Source organism: Myxocyprinus asiaticus, chromosome 28 (genome assembly GCF_019703515.2).
Source record: "Myxocyprinus asiaticus isolate MX2 ecotype Aquarium Trade chromosome 28, UBuf_Myxa_2, whole genome shotgun sequence".
Taxonomy (NCBI): Eukaryota; Metazoa; Chordata; class Actinopteri; order Cypriniformes; family Catostomidae; genus Myxocyprinus; species Myxocyprinus asiaticus.
Window position 1 is genome coordinate 20418058 of NC_059371.1, and position 13986 is coordinate 20432043.

The following is a 13986-nucleotide window of genomic DNA, read 5'->3' on the forward strand; positions in this document are numbered from 1 at the left end:
TGTGCTCACATGAGTCTGCCTTTTAAAAAGATTGATGGATGGGTTAAGTGCATTTTCAAAAAGAGAATTGATGAGGGATAGTTGCAAAGGGACTTCTTATCAATTAAAATTTAAATAGATGGAATTAATGATTGGGTTTTGAAATAATTTGAGTGCTTATTCATATCTGATGATATGTTTGGGGATATATTGCATTAATTAATGTACCGAATTGTGCGATATGGATTTGAATGGGCAAATACTAATGCAAATGAGAACTGTGAAATTTCAAGAGTCAAGACATTTTTATTGTTTTCTCCTGGACATTTATGATAGCAGGTTCTGCATAGATTAAACTAAACAATATGGATAATCTTTTTCTAGTTATTTTATGGTATGTCAAATTCACTGGATGGTTTGGAGCCATGTTCTTGATATTTATGGGCAAGATCTTACTATGCCATATCATACTTCAATTTTGACTCATTACAAATCCTTGTGATTTTACATTTATGTAAAATGTTTCCACTACTTTTCATTGATTCTACTTTAATTTTTTTGAAAGCATCCCATCTGCTGCTAATTAAATACTGATGTCAGAGTTTAGTTTAATTATATTTGCAACACAAGGGTAGATCATTAAATTGGTGTGATGTTTTTTTTTTTTTTTTTTTAAACAATGATAAAGTATTTTTTATTTTCCCCGTTAATCACTAATAAAGGATTTCTCCCCTTCCAAATGGCTGACTCTTGGATTTTATTGACACAATTCAACAAAACAAATTCTGATGAATGTAATTTGTGTCTTGAAAAAATAAACACTTTAAAATTCCTTCTGGTTACTTTATTTTACTTTATGTGTGAGTTGATCGGAATTTGATGGATGATCAAAATTGACTGAAGGTTGGATTGCTCTGATTGTAAACTATTTTATAGACAAAATAATTTCCTAAATTGCTGGATTAGAATGTGCGTGTATAAAAGTATCTTTGCAAGAGTACAACATTCACCACTGCACCATTATTATTTCAAAAGATTACTGCAGTACATACACTTGACTAGACTTTTCTTGTTTTATCTATGACGACACTTCCTGTTATTTGGCGTCTGATGATTCACCTCATTTCCGCTCTGAGATTCTAATAGATGATCTCAAGATGGCGTCGAGTGAAGGAGATGGAGAACCTGAGTGGACCGCAGCCGTACGGCCACTTTTATCAGCGTCCTACACGGCTTTCGAAACAAAAGAGCTACCTCAGCTTATAGGATCCATCGTAAACAGGTTAGACGAGGGTTGTTTGTTGAGATGCTCCGCGCAGGGGTGAAATAACGTGTTGAGTGACTCTGCATTAGCTGTGATGCTAGGGCAGCACTGAGGCTATGGCTCAAAATCTAGTGAGCTGTCTACCTTGACAGCATTTTTGGACATAATTTGCACGCTTGGGACGTTCCAAACAGGCCCATGTCTTAAATGGCTCTCTAAAATTGCTTTCTATGGCCAATAAATGCGTTTGAACTTTCCAAATATGTTTATGCTATCCCTAAATGTGGTCTAGTTAGGCAGCTCACTATGGATTCAGAAACAACCAGAGTGTTACTGTGCATTTACAGGAGCAGGTACATCAGATTCTGCTTCATCATCAGGCCAGAGAACCATTTTATTCCGTGCATATTAACAGCCCGGTTGACAGTTTTAACAACACAGCTGACTTAAAATTGATGCACAGAATCTCACGACACCCAGTCCTTAATAAAGTGATTATATATTTGTGTTGGAAGTGTTTAAATTGACACCGAAGAAGCTTGTTGTTAGCCTCCCTCGATGAACCCAATCCAAAGCTCGTTAGCCTGCTAACATCTGTTAGCCACCGTCAAGAGCACATAGGCGTCCAGACAAACCGTCAGCCAGATAAATCTAACTCTGTCAGTCATATTAGTCCTCGTTACTAATTGTTTGGATCATAGTCTCGTTTATTTATGCCGGAGAGGGAGGTGTGTCGGTTAGCTAGCAAGCTATGACTTAGCAGCTAGTGCTAGTGTTGTTGATGGTTTGCTAATTGTCATTTAGCCTCTTTTATTAAAAAAAGAGTTATTAAAGCAATCCCGTATTAGTTTCTTGTTGGGTTCGTTGTATAATTTGACAGCGTGTTTGCATGTCTGTCTGTAGTATACGTGCACTGCCATCAAGGTTTCGTTTTTGCTGAAACTGATAAAGACATTACCGACACTGTAATTTACAGCGGTTACCAACTGTCTGCCTACGATTTCTATAGCCAAACAGCCGTCTCAGCTAAAATACTTATTTAAACACCTTTTGTATGTCTGATATAATAAATGTAATAGTCTTGTTTGTTGTTGGCGTCAATTAACTAACTATGAGTCTACTTAGCAACTTATGAAAAGAAAGTTACACGACTGATGAGTTGGAACAGCCAACCTGGATTACACGTCTGCTGCTAGGCTGTAATTATCATTTGAAGAATGATTCATTTAGGTTTAGCTAATCTATTTTCATATCCAAACCGCTGTACATTGTGATGCTTTGCCATACTTTTTATTTGTCCACTTGAGTTGATAGACTTAAGTTTATTTTTAACAGAAAACATATCTGTATTGTTTCCTGACTTGTCTGCTTGACTTGAATTTTTGGAGATTTTCTGAACCTTCCAAAGTACCTTAAAGGGATAGTTCACCCAAAAATGAACATTCTCTCATCATTTACTCACCCTCATCCCATCCCAAATGTGTATGACTTTCTTTCATCTGCAGAACACAACGATTTTTAGAATATCTCCGCTCTGTAGGTCCATACAATGCATACAAAAAACTTAGTAAACAGGGTACAAAACTTGGAAGCTCGAAAAAAAACATAAAGGCAGCATAAAGGTAATCCATATGACTCCAGTGGTTAAATCCATGTCTTCTGAAGTGATATGACAGGTGTGGGTGAGAAACATATTAATATTTATGTCCTTTTTTTTGTGTGTGTGTGTAAATCTCTACTTTCAAACAGCCCTCCTAAGTGCTCTGAGACAGTATGGCAGAGATGGATCACTGGTAGGGGTGTGACGATACACTTAGCTCATGAGACGAGATGATACATGATACTGGGTTCACGAGAACGAGACGATATTTTAACACTATATACACTACTGGTCAAAAGTTTTGAAACACTCATTCTTTATTATAATTTTTTATAGAATAATAGTAAAGTCATCAAAACTATGGAATAACATAAATGGAACTATGGGAATTATGTTGTGACTAAACAAAATCTTTTTTTTTTTTTTTTTAAATACATTTTAGTTTTTGTAATAAAGTAAATTAATATGGTGGCACACTTATATTTTTGTCTACAAAACTAATTTCAAACATTTAAGCATATGCCTTCAGATCAAAAGATTTTTAAAATCATGAGAAACATTTCGGGCAAGTGTTTCAAAACTTTTGACCGGTAGTGTATATGACTAGAAACATAGTCTTTTATTCGACTGAAAGTCACAAAATGCAAAACAATGCAAGTGCATTTTGAAATGTTTTAACTTATCATCTTGTAATGAATGTCATTTCAGTTCTACTTTCTGAGTATGAATTATCATATGCAGTAAAAGACAGAACAATATGCAAGCACTGTAAAAGGTTTTGCTACAAACTCAACTGACTGGCTTCTCTCCTGTATGATTTCACATGAGTCTCTTCAGACCTGGTTGATTTTAGTTGAGAGCTGCAGTGGTTCTGTAGGTGTCTTTGCATAGTGCTTGTGTTAGCTGCGGTGTATGGCACTATATAGTGCTTAAATATTGGCTGTGTCTTGTTTGGTAGGCTGCGTCCTCCAGAGGTGCATTTGTCGGCTGCATACATCATCGAAAAAAATGAAACGAGACAGCCTCTGATGTATGCGGCCGATAAATGCGACCTCCGGAGGACGCAGCCTTCCAAACGAGAGACAGCCTTTGTTCGTGTCTTGTCTGTCACTCTGTCACCGTTTATTGTTTCCACCGGGTACCTAAAATGCTGCCACACAAACGATTTAAAAGTGGCGGGGGCATCATCTATGCTAATTTCACCCTCGCACTCCGTCAGGCTGATATCATGAGACAGCTTTTCACCTCAACGAGAAATATCGTCATGTTTTAATATCGCGAGATCTCGTGGTACGAGATCTTGTCACATCCCTAATCACTGGTATTAAAATGAATGCGAGAAATTGAAACGCCTAAGGGATGTTCACAAAAGAAATCCCACCTTACAGGTAAAAGAGCCAACTACATCTTAGACAGACATCGCTTGTCAATCAACTCGAGAATGCACATTTGCATTAGCCGAGCCAGCCTGGAAAATAGTGTTTTTTTTTAGTGTGATCTGAGCTAAAGAACAATTTATGATACCGGTTTTGTCAGACTTTACAGCTGATTTGAAATATGTTCTTTGATTGTAATCTTGACAAACCATTTTGGAGTTTTCAATCTTTTCCAATTCAAGTAGATAAGAGCTGTACTTTTTTGCTGCTTGTTTACATAAAAAATAGCTGCCCAGCCCTATCCATGAACTGACTTGCCTTGGAAGGGACTTTGGTGCTCTTCTCTCCTAAGACTTTTGTTTTTGGCGATTTGCAGTCTATCTGTATATCGCCACCTACTGGGCAGCTAGGAAAATTTACAGTAAAAAAGGACTTAAAATGTATCAATTTCTCACCCACATCTTTCATATCGCTTCTGAAGATATATTAAACCACTGGAGTCATATGGATATGGATGCTGCTTCAAAATTTTGGTACCCATTCACTTGTATTGAATGGACCTACAGAGCTGAAATATTCTAAAAGTCTTTGTGTTCAGCTGAAGAAAGTCAAACATATCTAGGATGACCTGAAGATGAGAGAATTTTCATTTTGGGTGAACTATCCTTTTCCATTAAACAAATTGATCCTCATGCAGTGTTTGAAATAGCTTTTGTATTTTTTTGTAGCTACACACAAACTGCACACTTTTTGATATGCTTTCAACTAAATATTCAGCCTGTCATATAAGGTCATTCCGTTCTATTCTGTGTGTATCAGATTTGTCTTTATCTTACTCCCTTGGGAAGTTTAGGAGCTTCGGAATTGTTTATAGGTTTCAACTTTTGTTGCTGCCAGAATTGTACATGCTGCTCACCACCAGACAGTTTCATATGAATACACAAAATGTAGATGATGGATTTTATCTTCTTGCAGAGGACTCTGCTGTTGGGAGTGCTTAACTGTTGCCATCTCTTTTTTTATATAGTGAATCTGAGATTCTTCATCATGACAAACAGTATGAGCCATTCTACTCCTCCTTTGTGGCACTATCTGCACATTACATCACCACAGTTTGCGGACAAAGTATGTAAAGTTTAAGATTTGTATTGAAAAAAAATTATTAAAAAAAACTATAATTTCCTAAATATAATTTCATGATTACCAAAGTGTTTAATTTTTTTACCTTTTCATTTTAACTAATTTTCTGTCCCCCTGTAGTCCCCAGAAATCTGTTGCTGTCGGTTGCTGCAGCCTGTAAAGTACTGATTGAATTCTCATTGCTGCGTCTGGAGAACCCTGATGAAGCATGTGCAGTCTCACAGGTCAGACATTGTATAAGGCATCCTGTCTTTTTTATTAAGAGTAAACACTTCTTGTAGGCTTACTTCCCTTTCTCTGTCCGCTCCACAGAAGCACCTGATCCTCTTAATAAAAGGCCTTTGTACCGGCTGCAGCCGATTGGACCGGACAGAGATCATCACCTTCACAGCGATGATGAAGTCTGCCAAACTTCCCCAAACTGTCAAGACCCTTTCTGATGGTGAGGGCTGATTGTTTCAGATTGTCCCAGCTCTGTGTTACAGTTACCCTGTAAATCAGCTTGGGCTCATGTAGTGAAGACATGAGATTTTGGGTGGTGCTGAAGTACAAAGGCTTGAAGTCTTGCCTGGTGTTTTGTCCTGATTTGTAGATTTTTTTTTTTTTTTTTTCCCCACTGTGATTAGAGATTGACTTAGTGGGACAGGATGGGGAAATGGTGCAAAAGTGTTTGGTGCATTTTTAATTATGAGGCTTTTGCTTGTAATTTCAATGCAGCTGTTGGGAAGTAGACAACTTCAGCTGATGATGTTGATTCAAGGCTTTTCACGTTTGCCTTGCAGTTGCTTGAACTTAAAGAGACACAGCGTCTTTTTGCATTTGATATTAATGACACACAATGCTGATGCAGCACAGGCAAAGTACTTAGCTACTATTAGTTGTGTAAATCGGCAGTTTTATCACAATACGATCTTATATCGATTCTCTTAGCCAGTGAGCCAATGTTTGCCGATACCATAAAGTCTGCCACGATTTGAATTAGATTTGATTAGATTTAAGGGCCTCCGATTGATTTGAAATGATATTATGTTCTTATTTTTATAATAATATAAAAAATAAAGTCACACACGTTATCGTCGATGCTCATCAATTTGCAAACCTAATAATTTCGATTAAAGAAGTTACTTATTGCAGTCAATCATATCATAAATCATGTCAAACCTTGGGTTTATCCTGATCCACCGATCCTGATAGGAATTTAAAGAAGCCCAAACCAACTATAATCTTTTGGAAACAGGGTGTCTTAACCGACTTCAGCGAAGTGCCCATAGACAGCATTCCTTTTCTGCGTTGTCAAAAGAACCCAGTAGTGCTGGAGCGTAGCTATATGTTATTCGTGCTTTTTTCTTGACTGCTGCTGCATGCTAGGTTGCTGCATTGCCTGGCTCTTGCTTCACGTTTCGCTTGAAATACGTAGGGATGTGGCTGATGTAAGAGTGTCAAAATAACAGTGCATTCTAAAAAAAAATGCACATCGATTTTTTTACGTGTTGCATCGATGCATCACATCGTTGGTTATTTGATCAATACATCGATGTATATATGCCGATGTTTCCAGATCGATGTATGTATATTGTACTTGGAAAATTAAGTATTATAATCTTAATTCCTTCTGTGTCTGTTATGCTGCTCATTTCACTATTGTGGTCAATTATTGGCTCTCGTGTGAGTTTTACTGTTTAGATCATGTAGTCTTGAAGGGTCTATTAATTTGATCTTTTTAGTCATTTAATTCCTTTGATATAATAAAAGGAATGTTTTAGTCATGAATGTTTTTCTGAATGCAATGTTCTCATGGCACATTCTGGCAAGTGACTAAAAATCAAAAAATCAAATCAAAAATCAAATCACTTTATTGTCACACAGCCATATACACAAGTGCAATGGTGTGTGAAATTCTTGGGTGCAGTTCCGATCAACATAGCAGTCATGACAGTGATGAGACCGTACCAATTTACAATAACATCAAATAAACACAGCATAATTTAAACATCTGTTATACACGTAATTACACTCAACAATATACAAATAATAACATACACTGTACAGTATACAATACGCACTATATAGATACACATTATTCAATAAAAATTAAAAATAAAATATATAAAAAAGTGTGTGTGTGTGTGTGTGTGTGTGTATATATATATATATATATATATATATATATATATATATATATATATATATATATAGAATGTACAGTATTGTACTGTATTGACATTCAGGCTGTCGGTTGATAGTCAGTTGTTAAGAGAGAACATAATATAATAATAATAATATAATTTATGACAGTCCGGTGTGAGATATAAGAGTAAGGGTAATAAAGTCCAGTGCTGATGTATTTGATCGTGGGAGATCAAGAGTTCAGAAGTCTGATTGCTTGGGGGAAGAAGCTATCATGGAGTTGGCTGGTGCGGGTCCTGATGCTGCGATACCGCCTACCTGATGGTAGCAGTGAGAACAGCCCATGGGTCAGGTGGCTGGAGTCTCTGATGATCCTCCGAGCTTTTTTCACACACCGCCTTGTATATATTTCCTGGAGGGAGGGAAGCTCACCTCCGATGATGTGTCTGGCAGTTCGCACCACCCTTTGCAGTGCTTTGCGGTTGTGGGCGGTGCTATTGCCGTACAGGCGGAGATACAGCCAGTCAGGATGCTCTCCACAGTGCAGGTGTAGAACCGTGTGAGGATGTGGTGGTTCATTCCAAACTTCCTCAGCCGTCTCAGGAAGAAGAGGCGCTGATGAGCCTTCTTCACAACGACTTCAGTGTGGACGGACCATGTGAGTTCCTCAGTGTTGTGGACACCCAGGAACTTGAAGCTGCTGACTCTCTCCACTGGTGCTCCATTGGTGGTGATGGGACTGTGTTCTCTGTCTTTCCTTCTGAAGTCCACCACAAGCTCCTTTGTCTTACTGACGTTGAGGGAGAGGTTGTGCTCCTGACACCAGTGTGTCAGGGTGTGCACCTCCTCTCTGTAGGCTGTTTCATTATTGTCAGTGATCAGACCTACCACCGTCGTGTCATCAGCAAACTTAATGATGGCATTGGAGCTACGTGTTGCCACACAGTCATGTGTGTACAAGGAATACAGTAGTGGGCTGAGAACACAGCCCTGTGGGGCTCCAGTGTTGAGGGTTAGTGATGAGATGTTGCTGCCTATTCTAACCACCTGGCGTCTGCTTGACAGGAAGTCCAGGATCCAGCTGCACAGCGAGCTGTTTAAGCCCAGAGCCCGGAGTTTCTCATCTAGCTTGGAGGGCACTATGGTGTTGAATGCTGAGCTGTAGTCTACAAACAGCATTCTCACATAAGTGTTCTTTTTTTCCAGGTGGGAGAGAGCAGTGTGTATTGTAGATGCAATGGCATCATCAGTGGAGCGGTTGTTGCGGTAAGCAAACTGCAGTGGGTCAAGATTGAGTGGCAATACAGAGCAGATGTAATCTCTGATTAGTCTCTCAAAACATTTGCTGATGATGGGGTCAGAGCAACAGGACGCCAGTCATTTAAACAAGTTATTTTTGATTGCTTTGGTACAGGCACAATGGTGGATGTTTTAAAGCATGTGAGGACTACAGACAAAGAGAGGGAAAGGTTGAAAATGTCCGTAAAAACACCAGCCAGCTGGTTCGTGCACGCTCTGATGACACGGCCCGGAATGCCGTCTGGGCCCGCGGCTTTGTGGATATTCACCTGTCGGAATGATCGGGTTACATCCGCTACAGAGATGGAGAGTGAACTAACCTCTGTAGCTTCAGCCGCGAGAGCTCTCTCCGCGAGGGCGGTGTTATTTCCCTCGAAACGAGCATAAAAAGTATTTAGCTCATCCGGTAGAGAGGCAGCGGTGTTCATGGTGGAGTTTTTATTCCCTTTAAAGTCCGTACTAGTTGACTAGTACACTCAATGCAGTAATAGTTCAGACCAGATCATCTGAGTGTATTAACCTTTTTTTTCTCATGTAAGTGCAAGGCTGGCAGAATAGAATCTTTGTTCTCATTCTCTGTCTCCTTTTTCAAGATTGGTGCTCTCAAAGATTCTGTTTGCTGATATTCCACATTTTTATCCTTTGCTCTTGTTTTCCAGTTGAGGACCAGAAGGAGCTGCCCTCCCCTGTTAACCCTGAACTCAGATATAAAGAAGTCCAAATGAACTTTTTCAATCAGTTGACCTCAGTGTTTAACCCCGACATAACCGTTTTGGCCTCACCTTCCGCTCACATGCAGGTCAGTGAATGGGATACGGTGTCAATGATCAAGGATTAGCCTTCCATTTGAGTTTACATCAATATGACTACTAGTAAAAGTGATTAATCAGCCAATAATTTGCCATTTTGAGATTATCTGCTAATAACTATCCCTCAAATAGAAATGGTGTTTTACTTGAGTAACAGTTCTGAAATCTTCTGATAGCTTTGCCAATTGATAATGCACATTTTCTGTTTTCATGTGTTGTGAATTTAATTTCAGTAATTTTGTGTACTTTATTTTTCCAACATTTTTGGAAATGTTCATCCCAAAAAATTTATGGAAATATCTGCATTTTTTTGGCCATAGGCCACCTTATTGTCTAGTATTGGCTATGAAAACCCCCACATTGGTTGACCATTTTTGACCACTCTTTTAGTGATTTTCAAGATAACTCAAGTTATGAGAAAACAATCATGTCATGCATTATACAGGGTGAGAATGAGTGTGATGACCAGACAATGACAGATCAGGCAACGCAGGCCAAAATGAAGAATGCCTTCGTCTCTCAAAATGTGTCCAGTTTACAAGAATTAGGTGAGTTGGTCTATCTTATGTCAGCCTGTACATGCCACTAATCTTGATCTACAACATAAACCTTCACTGTTATCTCATGTCATTACAGGGGGCTCAGAGAAGTTGTTGCGTGTGTGCCTCAACCTTCCCTACTTCCTACGCTATATCAACCGCTTCCAGGATGCGGTATCGGCCAACTCTTTCTTCATCATGCCGGCCACTGTGGCAGATGCCACGGCTGTGCGAAATGGGTAATCCAAAGCACTTTTAGTCAGCTCACTGCTGTCGAGTATTGAATTGAATCTGTAGATGGAAATGCTGCAGGATTGAGTGTGCTGACCATCCCTCCCATTTTCAGTTTTCACTCCCTGGTGATTGATGTGACCATGGCCTTGGACACACTTTCCTTGCCTGTACTGGAGCCTTTGACCCCTGGGAGACTACTTGATGTCACTGTATTAGCACTAAGCTGCCTCTATGCAGGTGAGTTCACTGAAAAAAATTTTTTTTATAGAGTATAGATGTATGCAAAGAGCTTCAGGTATGTTTTTTTTTTCTCAGGGGTGAGTGTGGCGACTTGTATGGCCATACTGCAGGTAGGCAGCGGCTTACAGCTTCGTACGGCCTCCACTGGCTCCAAGGAGGAAGACTATGAAAACGATGCTGCTACCATTGTGCAGAAATGCGTGGGTGCAATATTTTCTATTTTTTTTTCATTATTTACGTTTGCTCTGAAAGTAGTGTCAGGGGGAGAGTTCATGTCATTGTATTTGGTACTCACCCTATGTGTTTTGCTCTCCTCAACAGCTGGAAATCTATGACATGATTGGACAAGCCATCAGTAACTCTCGAAGAGCTGGAGGGGAGGTAGATGAACAGTATATTGTACCCTTACTACGGAGTCTCTGAAATCATTGAATGGCCCACATCTGACATTGTGCTCTGTTTCAACAGCATTATCAGAACTTCCAGCTCTTGGGTGCCTGGTGCCTGCTGAACAGCCTGTATCTGATACTGAACCTGAGCCCCACAGCCCTGGCTGATAAGGGAAAGGAGAAAGATCCCCTGGCAGCGCTACGTGTCAGAGACATTGCCACCCGAACCAAGGATGGAGCAGGATCTCCTAAACTTGGCCCAGGGAAAGGGTAAGTCCTTCTAGAACTGATTGTCTAAAATAGGGGTCTTAAACAGGGCATGCGCTAATTATTGTTTGATTTTAAAAAAATAATAATTTGTACATAAATGAAAATATGCATTAAACAAAAATACAATATTTAATTTTATTTTATTTTTTTAAACATATTGTATATTTAATGTTTTTTTGGTTTCAAATCTGAATGTCCCACTCAAAACTCTAATCTGTTATATATAATTAATTGTATCTTATGAGTAATAATAAAAATAGATTATTTATAATATTAAATAATTTTAAGTTAATAATCTTAATAATAAAAATAACTATTATTATACCTCATTGATAATCCCTTCCAGGGTATGACTAATTTTATATAAATCACCAATAACTTTAAGGTTATATATATATATATATATATATATATATATATATATATATATATATATATATATATATATATTACAAACACACACACACACACACACACACACATATATATATATATATATATATATATATATATATATATATATATATATATATATATATATACACACACATACAATACTGGTCAAATGTTTTGAAACACTTGACTGACATGTTTCTCATGATCTTAAAAACCTTTTGATCTGAAGGCGTTTGCTTAAATGTTTGAAATTTGTTTTGTAGACAAAAATATAATTGTGCCACCATATTAATTTATTTCATTATAAAACTAAAATGTCATTAAAAAAAAGTTTTTGAAATGGATGACTTGGACCAAATAATAAAGAAAAGCAGCCAATAAGTGCCCAACATAGATGGGAACTCCTTCAATACTGTTTAAAATGCATCCCAGGGTGATACATCAAGAAGATGGTTGAGAAAATGTCAAGAGTACATGTCTGCAAATTCTAGGCAAAGGGTGACTACTTTGAAGATGCTAAAATATAACACAGTTTTGATTTATTTTGGATTTTGTTTAGTCACAACATAATTCCCATAGTTCCATTTGTTATTCCATAGTTGTGATGACTTTACTATTATTCTAAAATGTAAGGAAATTATTATTTTTTTTATAATGAATGAGTGTTTCAAAACTTTTGACCGTGTGTGTGTGTAGATAGATATATACACAGATTTTTTTTGTAGTAGTAGTATTTTTATTTTATATGTATTTATATAATTAAACTGATTTAAAATATTGATACAATTAAATGTTTAAATTGCAAATTAAATTTTTGTACTTTATAATCTCAAATTATTTATGAATAAGTCAAATTAATATGTAATGTTCTAATTTATGAATCTGTTCATCAATAATGATTATTTTAATAAATTTGCTATAAGCATTTTATATATATGTAAATATATTAATATGGCACTTTACGCTAGGCTTAAAATGCAACACGGTTTTATACAATTGTAACAGGGAGTCCTGCTCTGTCTCTCTTTTGACCAAGGGATCCTTGGCCTGAAAAATGTTCAAGACTTCTGGTCCAAATAACACATTCAATTATTTTAGATAACTCTGTGAGATAACTCTGTTTTTTCCATCAGGCACCAAGGTTTTGGGGTTCTGTCAGTCATACTGGCCAATCACTCAATCAAGCTGCTTACATCACTGTTTCAGGACTTACAAGTGGAGGCTCTACACAGGGTAAGAGCAAACTCAATTCCCTAGTTTTGAACTACATGACGATTTTACAATGCAAATATGAGTGGAGCTGTTTTCTGTCCTCCAGGGCTGGGCCAGTGATGGGCCTCCAGCAGAGCTAAACATCATGGCCCAGAGCACGTCCATCCAGAGAGTGCAGAGGCTCATCGACTCTGTTCCTCTCACCAACCTGCTTTTCACGCTTCTCTCCACCTCTTATAAAAAGGTATGTGATCACATGTCTTTATTGTTGCTATGAGGATGTGGCCTGCAGTGGTTCATGAATGTGGCATCTCTGGTTCTGCCTCATTTAGGCATGTGTGCTACAGCGGCAGAGGAAGGGTTCGGTCAGTAGTGATGCCAGTGCCTCCACTGACTCCAACACATATTATGAAGATGACTTCAGCAGCACAGAGGAGGACAGCAGTCAAGGTAAACGAGCACTGTAGACGTCTAGTTATTTAACCTCAGTAATGAAAGCCACAGTGAGTTCAGAAATTAAAGCTGATCTTGCAAATAAAAATGGCAGAAAGACTAAACTGAATAGTTGGTGTACAGAGTAGTTGCTTCTACCGGTGCTTTTGCCAGTTAGATTATCATCTAGCTGGGTGAATGTCACAAAAAAGGTCTGGGTCACATAAGTTTGCTTAAAGAAAAGGAAGCTGATTTTCCAGTACATTGTATCATTATTTAAGTGATCCCCCCATTACAGTAGGCTATTGACAATTGTGCTTAAATATCATATCACAATAAAATAATAATAAAAATTTGTTTTATTTATTTATTTTGGGGTAAATTAAATATGACCAGGAAGTTTCATGCCAGTTTTGGCGAGATTAACTCAGCTGTTTTATTTAATTTCTTATGGGTACAAGTTATTTTCTGTGCAGCTGAGTTCAGGGTTTTCTTGTGCTTTACTGAGCTAGTGTCAGGGCTGAAGGCATTCAGGGACTTTGTCAGGCAGTTCCTGAGGACTGCATGCCGTAGTATAAGGACAGCAGTCAGGCCTCTCCAGAGCTCAGAGACAGGTTAGTTTACTTCCGCTACGGAACACTGTGGCACGCTAAGCATGCTCTGCTTACTGCGCCGATCTG

General features: G+C 38.1%; 1 protein-coding gene across 13 annotated transcripts in view; it reads left to right on the plus strand.

Moving 5' to 3' along the window:
* The first annotated feature begins 1131 nt into the window (after positions 1 to 1131).
* Positions 1132 to 13986, plus strand: part of ubr4 (ubiquitin protein ligase E3 component n-recognin 4) — an 81169-nt gene continuing 68314 nt past the window's right edge. For all 13 annotated transcript variants that reach the window (XM_051660857.1, XM_051660860.1, XM_051660862.1 and 10 more), the window contains exons 1-14: positions 1132 to 1261; positions 5247 to 5344; positions 5480 to 5583; positions 5672 to 5801; positions 9445 to 9584; positions 10040 to 10142; positions 10231 to 10372; positions 10480 to 10604; positions 10683 to 10807; positions 10929 to 10988; positions 11076 to 11266; positions 12796 to 12895; positions 12981 to 13118; positions 13207 to 13324. In XM_051660857.1, the coding sequence (XP_051516817.1) occupies positions 1137 to 1261; positions 5247 to 5344; positions 5480 to 5583; positions 5672 to 5801; positions 9445 to 9584; positions 10040 to 10142; positions 10231 to 10372; positions 10480 to 10604; positions 10683 to 10807; positions 10929 to 10988; positions 11076 to 11266; positions 12796 to 12895; positions 12981 to 13118; positions 13207 to 13324 (1699 nt within the window). In that variant the 5' untranslated portion in view covers positions 1132 to 1136. The remainder of the gene's footprint in view (positions 1262 to 5246; positions 5345 to 5479; positions 5584 to 5671; positions 5802 to 9444; positions 9585 to 10039; positions 10143 to 10230; positions 10373 to 10479; positions 10605 to 10682; positions 10808 to 10928; positions 10989 to 11075; positions 11267 to 12795; positions 12896 to 12980; positions 13119 to 13206; positions 13325 to 13986) is intronic.